The sequence below is a fragment of the Homalodisca vitripennis genome, chromosome 1 (genome assembly GCF_021130785.1).
Source record: "Homalodisca vitripennis isolate AUS2020 chromosome 1, UT_GWSS_2.1, whole genome shotgun sequence".
Classification (NCBI taxonomy): Eukaryota; Metazoa; Arthropoda; class Insecta; order Hemiptera; family Cicadellidae; genus Homalodisca; species Homalodisca vitripennis.
Window position 1 is genome coordinate 192125197 of NC_060207.1, and position 14395 is coordinate 192139591.

Consider the following 14395-nt stretch of genomic DNA (forward strand, 5'->3'; position numbering starts at 1 on the left):
CACCTCAAATAAATAATAAATTGCTAAAAAAACCCTAAGTAATTGTAAGGTTCAGACACATTTAATGAATATTTATTTGTTTATGTGACTCTTAACAATTGGAAAATATGTTAACGGATTGAAGTAGCACATGAACAATGTTTATAGACTGGTGTAGTCACTTCCACGAAAGGAATAACTTTGTTCCTGCTACATATATGGTTTAGGTAGAAAACAGACTTGGTGGTGTCGCGCGCCATGCAAAGATCCCACGGGCTACGAACTTAGTCGGCTGCTCGTTCCCCCGCATTCCAATCTTTTTATAAACTCATCTTCCGGTCCCAACCTTTGTTTTGTTTCTCGACCATATCGGCTAATGACTCGATACACCCAGCTCCTAAATAGTCCTTAATATTTTGCGCACTTGTTTTCCAACAACCCAATCCCTTTTGGAAGTTCTTAATCAATATATATATGTACACAAAAATTATAATTTAAATTATTTTGTAGAATTTTTTAATAGCTTGGAACCCATTTGAGGTTCAAGATTTTGAAGGTCGCAATAAAAATACTTAATGAGTAGCCCATCTCGTGGCATATGGTTTAACACTGCTTTTCCCTACCGAATACCGATACCTTTGGTACAATAAAAACTGAAAATTGTTGCCCTACTTTCAAGACAAATTTAGGATTTCTAAAGCATTTTAAAACCTAGAAGAAGACAGCCATGCCATAAATTGTTTACTATAATTTGTTTTTCTAAAGAAGATCCCTGACGGAGCTGGGTCCAGACGACCTCTATTACAATCTAAACATATTATTTCAAACTTCTACCACATAAAAGTATGCACCTATATCACTTTGGAAATTTTTTTACTGATTGGTTTGTATTCATACATTTATTCGAGTAAAAGAAAAATATTTTGATTGCTATTGAGGATTGTGATAACCAAAAACAATTTTCTGTTTAAAATATAAGCTTTTTTTACGTTAACTTATCATTATTCCTTATTCTTATTCTGCATTTTGTGTGTGTCTTATGAAGAACGACATACAACAAATTTAAAGTTCACGTTAATAATTAAAGGCGTAATTAGTGTTACCCTCGGCCGTAGCTTACTTTGTCAAAGCACTTATAATATTTGAATGTTGAATTTAGCTCCAATTCACATTCCTTTTATTGGAGTGTGTAGTATTTGACGCTGTCTCAGACTTCACTCCTGGAATGAGATCCAAAGAAAGTCGGCAACGACGAAGCTCAAAACGAAGCTTTAAAACCTTTTCGACATCAGAGACACCTATAAATAGAAGAAGTGGTGTTCTCATTAACTCATCATGTGCACAGCTCAGTTCTGAGTTCACTCGATGTTCTGATATGGTCTCTAGGCATGATAGAAAGGGTTTGTTCAATTTGAATTTAGAATTTCTTTGGATCTCTTCAGACGAACGAGATACTAGGAGTCAAGTCTGAGACAGCGTTAGATAACAGATGCTGCAATTAAAGGAAAGTGAAATGTAGTTATTTATCATTTAAATTGAATACACCCTTTCTACCATAGCTACGTTATGTTTAAAAAACTCGGTTGCTCCATATTCCGTCCATTTCCAGTACTATTGTAGCGTTTGTCCCGATCAAGACAACGTATAGTAATGAAAACCAACTTTGATCATACAGCACCATCTTTCGGCTCTTTTAATTTACTTTTGATCTAAGATTCTTGAATTAGTTACATAGTTAGTCTAGTAGACTAGTAAATGGGAGCCATTTTGAGCATTTACTTTGAGCTTAAAAAAGGTTGAGGTAAGATTTCAACTTTAAGTTTAATTATTTTAAGTTTAATTTAGCACTACTTGGTATTGAATAAGTCTGAACAGATGAGTTAAGAAAAATAGTGTTTTTTAGCGTAACTGTTCAATACAACTTTGACAAGCTGTTCTTTCGTACTGGATTGAGATAGAGACCTCTAGTCTGTGGCATTGTTCTTCTTTTATAAAAACCTTTAAAATAAAGTGTGTTGATGGGGTTTGGATTTAAAAATTTTGACTTGACCACCCAACCCCCATTTTGGGTTGAGGGGCTAAGTTCTCATGTAGCGCAAAAATCATCATTTGTCATTATATAACTACCCCCCCCCCCCCAAAGGATATCGGTTTGTTTAATACCGTTCAAAAGTTAGAAGGTGGGGGGTGGGACTTTTAGGACACCCGGTATATATTTAGACTATATATAAAGTCAATGTATAAGGATCACCTGCAGACTTTAAATTTGTACTCTTCTAATACTATGCCCCATTTATCATTTAGTCGGCTGCTAAGACATAGAAGGTGTATACCACACGCTTTCCTATCCAACTGCGGGACCGTGGGAAACCTTGCGTTGAACGAAAGAGTTGATACTCCGCCTAGTGAATCTGTTTAGATGTTGTTTAATCTCTTTAGATACAGATAGACAGCAGTTTGAGCTGTCACTGTGTTCCTGCCAGTTCCTGAGAGCTTCGCCCTCCTGTCGATTACCATCCAAGCCAGTGTAAGAGACTAAAATCTACTACTAAAACGCTTCTAGCTAAAAATATATGATGGAATACAACTCCACTATCTCTTCCGAGGGATGGCTCACACATTGGGAAGGGTTTAGATTAAGAATAATTTCGTTAGCTGGCCGGGCGAACCGCGCAAGGACCACGTATAGGGTAAACGGACTGTAGGTCCACGTCGTAAAACTGTCGGGAGCATTTCTTATGCTCCCGGCCTGGGACCCACTGTCCGACTCACGGGTTTCTTTTGACGAGGGGTTGACAAGGGATCGTCGTACTCACACTGCAGCACTTGAACGGATGTTTCGAGATCTATACTGCAAGAGCTTAACTTTAGAGGTTAACTTTAGTCAACTGCTCTGTGTAAACATTGTTTTATGGTAGCACAATCATGTGTAAAATTAATTTAACAACTATATTTTTAATTTGGGTAAACGGACTGTAGGTCCACGTCGTAAAACTGTCGGGAGCATTTCTTACCTACTACTTAAGGGTGGACAATGGGTGCAGTAATATTTGCAACCTATCGTTAGCGGCATACCGTCGCTATATGTAAGTTAGTATGTCTCTGTAGGCAGATACTCTAGGGAAGTTATAGCATGACCGGTGGGATGCGCGTTAGGAGTGGAGGAGTTGAGCGCGTGGGGGCACAATGTAAAGTAGGGGAGTGAATACGGTGCTACTAACCCTACTGAGAGTTTTCGGCTCCCGGCTCATAGTGGTGGCGGGAGCCGAATATTGTAGTGTTTGCCAACATTTCTAGACCCTTATGTTCTTACCACGGTGGTCTTTTATGATAAGCTATTTAATATAGGAGACCTTGAGAATATTTGAACATTTCTAGACTCTTTTGAAGTTACGGCGACGGACTTTTATGATGGGGAATTCAATACAGGAAATCTTGGAAATATTGGGACTGGATGTACGTGATCTTAACAATGACTATGTTTTGCCGAAATTGTGTTCATAGCTCACCCTTCTTAATGAGTTCGCAGTAGAGATACCTGGTGGTAAGAAAGGGTTCTCATAAATTGGGAAAGGGTAGGAATTTATATTATTCTTGATCTCCAACGACGACAACAGTTCAGAATTGTAATTGTTACGCTTTGTTAGCCATTAAAATTCAATTTATCATATACTAACCGTGTAAGCTTCAGGATTTACGATAGTAGATACAATTATACACTACAAAATTTTCAACTGACATAGCCTAGCTGCTAAATTAAAAATTAATATAAAACTGGTTAAACTAATTTGTCAATATACACAGTAGAATAAGAAAAAACTCAGTTTTATCTACCAACTTGTATCAAGTTAATTTAATGATGTATACTTAAAATAACAATAACGCCAACGATCCACACGCAATAGTTAACATAACAAAACCCCGTTGTCGATGAAAATTATTTATTGTTCTTCGAACTACACCCCAAATCAAAATTGTTCAGATTACTTTTAGTATGTTTGCGTTTTCTTACTTTGTTGGGCGTACTAAAAGAATTGCCAATTGGACTTATTTTTTCCTCCTTCAAAATTCGTCTCAGCGTAGGCCTACTTTCAGAAATTCCAGTTGCCTCTACGACACGCTGTTGAACTTTCTTCTAATTTATAAGTTTGATGGTTTCTACTTCCCGTTTCATAAAATGGGAAGCACTTCTCTTGCTTGGCCGTGTATAACCTTTCTACCTCCAATTTTACTTTTTACATTATGATCCATCTCAAACTCTTTACTTAAAACGTAATGAGCACAACGCAATTAATTCACAAATTGTATTACAACTCGTGAATTGGCACAAGCGAATGTTTTTTGGGCGGCACGTATAGAAGACTGGAGACCGAAGTTCACAAGGCTAAATATGGCAACAGATTGAGCCGCTCCACCCCCCACCACTTTAGTTCCGTCTTTGCCTACGGCGCATCTCGAAGTCACCGGTCATGCTATAAATTCTCTACTATACGTTTCGTTTACTGTTTGGTTTATATGCTAAGGGCCACTATTTAAGGTAATAAAATATTTGTCTTCGTATAGGTGTCTATTTAACGTAATTTGATATAACTATAAATGTGATAATATATTAGATATGAACTAAATGGTAGTTATATTAACAGTGTTAATAAAACAATAAATCATCCATTTCAATTAAATTGTACTACGAGTAACGCGTCTACTGCATATACAGTATTATACCAACGATGGATCAAGATAAGGAATAACTAATACAAACGTACTGCAGATGTTTATGATTCATTAGGATAATGCCGCATTGGACAGATAGTAATATAATGATACTCGTATGTGGAATTCGTTTAGATATAATCCCAATTAATTATTAATACACTTCATATGCGATAGCTTGAGTAAACTACTGTTAATATTTACTGCTTTAATAGTACGCTGTGCGAATGTGGTGGAAGCATCACTGACAGAGTGAAGAATAAGTGCAGATAGGAAAACTAATCACGGCCAGGTCAGTTTTGAAAAGTAGGACAGTTAGTCCACGGGTGTTGGCGTGGACTAACTGTCCTACCCTGCAGAAAAGTGGTCAGCTACCCTCGTCAAAACTAGGCGTGGACCTACAGTCCTACAATCACCTAAAGCCACCTCTCGCAAACCAAACATTAAATTGTTTAATTTCTTACATTATTATTTTATTTGTTGTTTGATTTTTACATTATTAGTAAGAGGCACGAGATCGCTCTGGTGCGACCTGCTCTTAGGTTAAATCGGTCTTAGCTTAATTATACTATGTGTTTTAAAATTTCAGATTTTTTGTATTACATCAAACTAATAAAGTTATAAATAATTTTTCTAGATATTTAATGTAAAATTTAAAGCTATAATTTATTCATGTATTAATTAGATTAATGTTAATGAAATATTGTTCTTTAACTATTCATTTGTCTCAATTCTGTAGCACGAAACAATTACAATATAATTCATGCACATTTTTTTTCATAACATTTTTATTCATTTTAAGGAATAAAAAGATTTCGTCTCTCACGGTGACAAGGCTTTTGTTTCATGTTAATGCAAAAGACTGTATAGTATCGTGGTATGTGGTCTCTTCGTATCGTGCTACACGCTGTGTCAATCCTTGCATACTTCCATACAATAAGTAAAATTTATAAGATGTATATCTTTTAAACATTTTTCATTCACCACAAAAGTGTTTTGGTATTTGTGTAGCATTATCAGGCTAATAATTCCAAAACCTCAAACAGATTATATACAGTAATTTAATTAAATACGTCATACAGCATCATATAAGTGTATCTTTATTAACCTGAAGTACATTTTATAAAATTTTTATACTATTGAAACAATTTAATCGGTTTTATTTATATTACAATACTGGTATTGTGTAAAAATACGTTAAGGTTAAGGTACAACGTTTAGAGTATGTTTCAGTTACCGATGTAGTAATAACGATATTAACTTACAATAAAAGGATTGGTACATTATATAAGTGGTATATGTACAATATCCACCGAACTTACCCGTTGATGTCTTGGTGATAGTTTAAAATTGTAAACAAATTAATCCCTAATCCATGTTCACATCTTGGATAGAAATTATGTGTTTAAATCAAACGACCTCATCATACAACTGTAAAGTTGCACATTTCTTGAAAGACAAGAGATTTTTAGAATAAACCTTCTCCAATAATCATTTAGAATTGATTACTAAAAAAGCATGTTCATTAAAATTATTTGAAAATAAAGTTAGGAATCTTGTGAACAAAGGTGTAACGTATGCAATGATACAGAAGTAAGCTCTGGTCCAAATTAATTAATTAAATTCATGATAATAAACCATAATTTACAGCAACGTTGAAAAAATGCAGCGTTAATGGCGATATAGATTGTTAAGGAAGGAAGAAAGTTAGATTGTTCCGCTTTTAACTGTCACTCCCATTACCCAAAATTTTGTTTTTTTTATTACAATTTTCGTTTATGTATGTTTTTTAGAGGAACACGTTTTTCTTTTTCTTGTGGATTTATACATTCCAAATACATCACATCCAATACTTCTGAAGTGTTATTGCAGTGTTTTGTGCATTCGTGGATGTTTTTCTTAATTTAATATTCTTAGAAATACCCTAATTTGAGTTAGTATAACTTACCCTCACCTGTCTTTTCCGGTGACTTATGTTTGAAAGCGTTTGCAATCAACAAGAGAAAGTTTATGGCATTACTTCAAAACTGGAAATAAGATAATCATGAGCTTTCAGAAATCATGGGTTGTCTCATATGTTCTCTAGGTAGTGAAAGTTCTGATAGAGAGATGCATGACACTCATTATACAGGTATCGTCTGATAAACAATGGTTTTAAACACAAGAACACATTCAAATCCAACAACAAGCAAAGCGATGGCGGTTTTAATGCAGAAAGGAATTATAAACACAGTGATTGGTGACTGGGGAATGAAACAGACTCTGATAGAATAGGGAGCTTACATATGTTAGAATAATCCCAACAAAACCTGTTAAGAAAGTCTATTTCACACATTTACGAATATTGAATCGTGATCCCTTATTAAATACCATTGGAAAAGAATTAAACGTGCCCAAAATTTTAATTAGCAGTAGATATTTAACAGTGTAAACACCAATTGATAGAATAGTTACTGTATATTAAACGCAAAGTGATAACACAAGAAATTGTGTTACGCTCGACCGTATAAGCAATCAAAATATACGTAGTTAAAATAATCGAGTGCGATGAAACCTTAATCACTGAAAATATTACAGACACATCAAGGATTAGGATTTCTTAAACTACACTCCGTGTATGGCGGATATACAGTCTGGGAGCGCAGGAAGCTCGCTATCTCGGCCCACCTGCCACACGTTTCCTGTCCAGTCTAACAATGACTCATAACTAGGTTATTTCTGAAAACATCACTTTCAAAACATCGTAATTTTAAGATAAAAGTTTAACAATGCTATTTTTAAATAGTAGGTTGTATGTATAGCCATTAAAAAGTTTGGTGAGGAAAAATAAATAGTTACAGATACATATTATTATACTGAGTATATTATTTTTTTATTGTTCTGCTTAAAACTATGATATTAAATTATCAGACTTAAGAAACAACAGAAAGTTTACATAATATGAACTTAAATTCAAGTCTCTAGCATTCAAAATAAAGGAAGAAGAAGATGAATGATTTATTTCAATGAGTAATAGGCTACAATATTAAACTATTATATATAACTCAGTAGCTTCAAACATAATTATATGCATACCTATAGTAAAATAACACAAGAAACAATTTGTCATAATCCTAATCCTAATATTATTATAAATGCGAAAGTAAGTTTGTTTGTTACGCTTTCACGCTAAAACCATTCAATCTGTTGTATTGAAATTTTACATGGACATTCCTAATGTTCCTAGAAAAAACATAAGCCTATTCTTATTGTATAAATCCTTTCGGGCTACGCCCCGCTGGTCTTTCAAAAGTTCTGTACTGTGGGCTCCAAGAGCCGGGTAAACGCATTCAACTGTTATTTGTTAACATCGTATTATGTCAGCACGACCACATGTTTTATTATTTTAACCAGTATTTTCTATTTGTTTACATTTATAGAGCGAAAGCATAACAAAGGTAACAACACTTCTTATTTAAACATCATGGGAAAAAAGGCAAACCAATTGACTTATTCTGGCTCACAAAGCAAACACGAGAGTGATTATAAACGCAATTTTAATGACAGAAAATCGAGGTGACACAGCATCCATTTACTTACTGATGAGTTATACGATACTGATTAGGTATATAAATACTGATATAATTCCTAAACTGGACCGAAGAAATAGCATACATGAACATGGACTGGAAAGTAAGAACTTTACTGTATCATGTATGATTTACATATGGATGAAAACTGTCACAATGGAAGTATTGAAATGAGTTAGTATTGTATGAGACACCACCACATGTCTTCGTCTCCCGCGTGCTGCCACTGCCCCACGACGAACACGGCCTCTTCTTGCTACCGCTCCACGGTCGCGACCACGTACAGCTACAGCAGCTTGGCCACCAGCTTCTTCGTCCGGCGGCAATCTGCCACCGTCCACACCAACAACATCCTCATCGTCGTCTTCATCTTCGCCTGCGACGTTGTAGACGTCGTTGTGGATGTTGTCCAGCTGGTGACTAGCCGCCTCCCGAAACTCGCCAACACTGTACTGCCCGTCATCTAAGCGTGTGGTGAGAGTATTTATTGTCCTCTTTGACAACAAATATCTCGGACGAGATGGTCTGACAGCGTTGAGACCCGTTTATAACGAAGCCAGCGTTACTGAAGCCTCGCATTCCAGCGCTCTCAGACCATCTGTAAAATTCAATTATTGCTGTTCAGTCAGTCACTTAATTTCAGTCATGTATGTCTTTACAAGGGTATACAGGCAGTGTAAATTCACTTTTAATCAGTTTCAGGCCGATTTTGAAAACATTTTAAGTAAAACAAGTAATCTTACAATTATCACGGGGGATATGAATGTGTGTTTATTAAAAAATAATAATTCAACAAAAAAAATCTTAATTTAATTTCAGCTTTTGGATTTAAAAGTTTAATTAAAATTCCAATTAGAGTGGTTAATAACAGCGAAACTTGTATAGATCATGTCCTTTTAAGAAATTCAATACCTACCATTAAATGTCGACTGTAACGTTGTAGAGCTTAACATTACTGATCATTATGCTCTGAATATATCTATATCTAAGTTATTCAATGTTACTGAACGACCAAAATACTGGAAATTGGTAGACTACAAAATGTTACGAAGGCAGTCGCAACTAGCTAGTTGGAATGATGTTTACAATGTAGATGATGTAGTTTTATGTATATCAAATTTTTACAAAATTTATAATAAATGTTATGTGTTTTCTTGTACGTTTAAAGAAATTAAATAGTAAATTATGTAGAAAGAGGAATGTACCACAGATAACTTGGTACAAATAATCAATAGGAAAAAATTACGTATATAAGGAATACTGTAAAAATAGATTAAATTTAGCATTAAGAAAAGAGTATAATAATCTTTCAAGGTATGTAACTGGGCAAATTAGGAGAGCAAAATTGGATTATTATTCTTCATTGATTGAAAATTGTAAAGGTGACTCCAGGAAATACTGGAATGTTATTAAAGGCATTGTTAAAAACAAAAGGAGTTCTCTTGTCACTATAAGAACTAATGGTAATTTAATTGATGTTAGTGGTAATGAGTATTTACTTGCTAGTGAGTTTAATAATTATTATACATCTGTTATTCCTGAATTAAAAAATAAAGCATTTGGTTATGACATGTTTATGGAAAACTGCAATGATGAAAATGAATTAGTTGGAAGTTTTAATTGTACTTACTTGGATGTGGTTAATTCAGTCATGTCAATAAAAGACAAACGTAGTATGGGTTTGGATGGTATTAATATACGTACTGTTAAAAAAAAAAAATCTTGATGTATTTGCCCCTCTTTTGTGTAGTATGTTCAAAAAATCTTTAGAACAAGTAAGAGTACCTACCTGATGAGTTCAAATTGGCCATTGTAGTCCCTATTTTTAAGTGTCTGGTGATAAATCGGAAGTATCTTCTTACCTCCCAATGTTATTAGTGTAACAGCAAAGACATTTGAGACAATAATTAAAAATAAAATACTTGATTTCTTTACTACTCGTAAAATATCACTCTTTTCTGGTAATCAGTATGGATTTATTTCTGGTAGAGGGATAGACCTAGCAGTTGAGAAACATGTGAGTTCTATTGTGAATGCATCAGATAAATATAAATATACAGTGGCTGTTTATCTAGACTTTCAAAAAAACATTCGATGTATTAGATATTAATTTGTTGTTGAATAAATTTGGGAAATTTGGTTTTGGTGGATTGGCTCTTTCATAGTTAAAATCTTTTTGTATAGGAAGGAAGCAAGTTGTTAAAATTAATAATGTTATTAGTGATCCATTGGAATTGTACTTTGTCACAGCTCAAGGCGGAGTCCTGGGACCTCTTATGTTCCTTGTGTACATCTATGACTTGTTAGAATTAGATATGTATTCAACTATGTTTGCTTATGCTGATGGCACTGCACTAGTGTGCTCTGCCTACAATAAGCAATCACTACAGCTTAAGATTAAAAAAGATCTAGATAAGGTCTCTCAATGGCTGTCAACAAACCGACTTTTGATAAATTCTACTAAGTCTAAGTGTATAGTTTTTTATGATTATCACCTCACTAATAAGAATTTACAACGGAATTTAATTTAATGTATCATAAGCACCAGTGTATTTATAATTGTGCTTGCAGTAATATTGAGGTAGTTGACTATGTAAAATATCTAGACATGTATATAGATAAACGCCTTAAATGGCACATTAATTTTTTATAATTGAAATTAAGAAAGGTAAATTATGTTTTGTATCACCTTAAAGATTCTGTAAGAAGTGACCAATTAATGAATGTTTATCTTTCTTGGTTTGAAAGTCTGATGAGGTTTGGTTGGAATTATTCATTATGGCGGAGCCTACAATTCTTGTTTAAAATCAGTTATTATGAATCAAAGCCATGCTGTGAGAACTATATACAATGTAAAATGCATGGACAGAATGAGCTACCTTTTTAGAGAAAAGAATATATTAACATTTGAGCAACTTCATAAGTATTCAGTAATCTTGTATATTACTAAATTTATTTAACAATTTGATCTTAGAGAAATTAATAGTCACTAGAGCTAGTCAACAAATAGTTTTAAGAGCCCCTTTCTTAACTAAAGAATCAAGTAGACACCAGTTTTGCTCTTTGGGTCCCAGAATATATAATAATTTCCTGCTACACTATGGCGATAGAATTATGTTTGAAAAGAAACCCAAGGTAAAGATGAAAGCACTTGAATATTTGAAAAGTATGCCAGTTGAATAAACCTAAAGTATTGTTAATTGTTATCTTGATCCAAATTGTTTTTGTAATATGTGCTTGTCTATTTATTTTTTCTTGTTATGCTTGTGTGTGTTATATTTTGTATATTTTATATTTATATAATAGTTATAGTTGTATGAAACAAGTAATTGTATAAAGGATATAAACTGTTTAGCCTGTACCGCTTGTGCCTCATAGTAGTAAACAATCATAGAATGTGATATTATAGTATTGAACTTGATATTTGCATTTAAAACGCAAGAAAAACTAAATAACCAACTGTACTCACGCACGCGCATGTTGCGCATTGGGAGAAAATTGTTTATTTGTATTATATGTAATTTTTTGAATAACATGTTTTTGAACTTTGAACTTGAACTTTATTAACATGAGCAAATATATCAATATGAGCGAGATATTAGAGCTGTAATTATTACCATAATTGTTCTTCATAATTAATACTTTTACACGTAAAAGCTACTTAAATTAAATAAATGTAACTTTTGAACCTTTACCTGTAAAAACCCACACGTTCGGATGGGCAGTATTCATGGTATCCCTCAACTTTCTGTGGTAGGACTCCATGTCGTTGTTGGTGCGTCTCCTCTGTTTATAAACAGAGAAAGACTCAACACCGACACCTGGTACATTATTTTCGTTGTGAAATAATGTTGTTAGTTTAACAAACTTTCCTATTAAAGTAGAATCATTCATTTAGAACATAATTGTATTTAAATAGTTCAATATTAAAGAGGAAACCAACATCTTATCTGAGTAGTTTGTTAATACGATAATTTTCTTGCCCTTTTAGTGCTACAGCGTCTACGTTGTAGACGCAGCGTATTTTTATATATATTGGTTCAGTTTATGCAATTTACTGGCTGCAAACGATGACAGATTATCCAAAAGCCATAGAGTAACGATATTTGTATATTTGATTGCCGACGACCAGCTGTTTATACGTCTTTGACGTGAAATAAGAAGAAGGTCAGTTCGGATGTTTACGTTGTGAACGAAGTTTACGCTGTGCTTTGTTTACTCTGTTTTATTTTATTTTATCCATTAAATTATTTTATCCACAATTGTGTTATAATTGTGAAATACTACTTCATTAGTATTCCAAATCATTGCATTACTTGAATTTTAATTTCTGTTTTTCGTGTGTATTACATTTTACTAAGTTACAAACTACTCTAATAAGAACACCAACTTAACCTTTTTTTTTGTAGTTTTATTACTGAATAAACAATTATTTAGTTAAAAAAGGTGAAGTATTTATGTTAATAATAACATAAGTAAGTGTATTACTTTTTCTCTTGAGCGTTTCAAACATTACATGTAGGGCAAAATTTGGCACGGACAACATACTTTATTTTTTATCCACACTTCTTTTTTGTTGTGTAAAAATAAAATAAAATATATGGAATTTGTTTAGTTTTAGTTGCTCTTTCCAATGGTAGCATTATAAATATAATATAAAATTGTTTACATAATAAAATTGTATGCCAAAGTGAAAAAAAATTATTATAAAATTTACATTTAAAATTTTTTATAACAATCCAAATATGTACAAATGTATTTTTTTGTATTTATTCTGTTTATTAGTTATTTATCTTCAATACAAAAAAAAAGTAAAAAGATATGACCTTAAATAAGGAAATAGTAAGGAATTTACTAAAACTCTGCATTTATGCACTAAAATGCTTAGCACTCTTAGGTTTGGCAATGCGCCAGACCCCTTAGCACTAAAAGGGTTCTTACCAGTAATCCACACACGGTGCACGTAGTTGAGGAACACCACGAGATTTTGGAGGACGCCTGCCTGCTGGGCGAAGTTCACAACATGGTCGTACCCTTCCTCGATCATGTTCGCTGGAAGTAGAGGCAAGGCCTGGCACATCTTGTATACTCTTCTGGCAGCAGGGTTTTGGCGTAGCAGCTGTACGTGGCCCAGAGTCCGCGCTTTCTTGTTCATGCTCTGTTAGAACATGCATAATATCGTATTACTTTGTTTTCTGAATTGAATGTCAACAAAAGTAAAATATCTTTATATTTGTGAAATAAAAGTAATTTTTCATTAAGGTACCTACTTATTACCTACTTTTACCCGTAAAATTATCCACGGCATTCTACACATTTGATGAGTTAATGGAACACAACGTTATTTAAATAACTAAAAAAAAACTTTATATAAATACTTTATACATCTTAACGTTTTTTCTTCAATTATTTTAATATCTCCAAGGTTTTATTCATTTATATTTAAATGTTTTATTTTTTATAGTTATGTATTAGCAAAGAACACGACTTGTTTAAATTTTGTGTGTTCAATATTGATCTTGATTAACACAACTTACTGTTGATATACTGTACATCAATAAAAAGTTTATTATCGTTATTGTTATATGTACAGTCATTGACAAATTATCTAATAAACAGTGGCCATAAATATTTATACATACATATTATACAACTAGAAATACTTACAATTGCCGAGTGAAACCAACATCCGGCCACTCGGCTTTCTGGCCATGCTCTTCGTAAGGCACGCGTCACTGCATTCTCAACGTCACATGTGAAGACTGTGGGGTGCCAGTCGGACAGAACATCCCATCCCGCAAGTAGGCGAGTACTCTACTGTAGAGAAGCCGTCTCCCTACCCATCAGTACACTTGCCACCGGAAAAGCCTGTTATAAATCAAATGGCATATTATGTCTATTACTTATTTGATATATTAGGCCTATATTAAGATTGGACTATTGGAAAGTATGACTAGTACACCCGTTTCATATAACTTTTCATGGTCGAAAAACTGCACATTTCCTTAGAAAATATGATACTGTTTTAGTCACTTTTTAAATATGTCACTTTGTCTGACATTTTAGATGACTACTACATTTTACTTTTACTTTGTTTCACTTTATAGTCATTAACAAAAACATAAACCTTACATAAC

The 14395-nt window shown here is 33.5% G+C and overlaps 1 protein-coding gene across 1 annotated transcript; it reads right to left on the reverse strand.

The window, feature by feature from the left end:
* Window positions 1–8208: 8208 nt before the first annotated feature.
* LOC124355970 lies at window positions 8209–14120 on the reverse strand. Its single transcript, XM_046807121.1, has 4 exons — window positions 13926–14120; window positions 13200–13416; window positions 11954–12079; window positions 8209–8856 (listed from the first exon to the last, which is right to left on the reverse strand). Exons 2-4 carry the CDS (start codon window positions 13411–13413, stop codon window positions 8804–8806), a joined length of 393 nt encoding a protein of 130 aa, XP_046663077.1. The 5' UTR covers window positions 13414–13416; window positions 13926–14120; the 3' UTR covers window positions 8209–8803.
* Between the last annotated feature and the right edge of the window lie 275 nt (window positions 14121–14395).

Excerpts from the sequence above, each read along its gene's own strand:
- LOC124355970 (XM_046807121.1), bottom strand. The coding sequence starts at position 13,413 with ATGAACAAGAAAGCGCGGACTCTGGGCCACGTACAGCTGCTACGCCAA. Across the intron at positions 12,080-13,199 it reads GCACCGTGTGTGGATTACTG|GTGTCGGTGTTGAGTCTTTC; the intron begins GTAAGAACCCTT and ends ATAATGTACCAG. Across the intron at positions 8,857-11,953 it reads GAACGTGTGGGTTTTTACAG|ATGGTCTGAGAGCGCTGGAA; the intron begins GTAAAGGTTCAA and ends TGAATTTTACAG.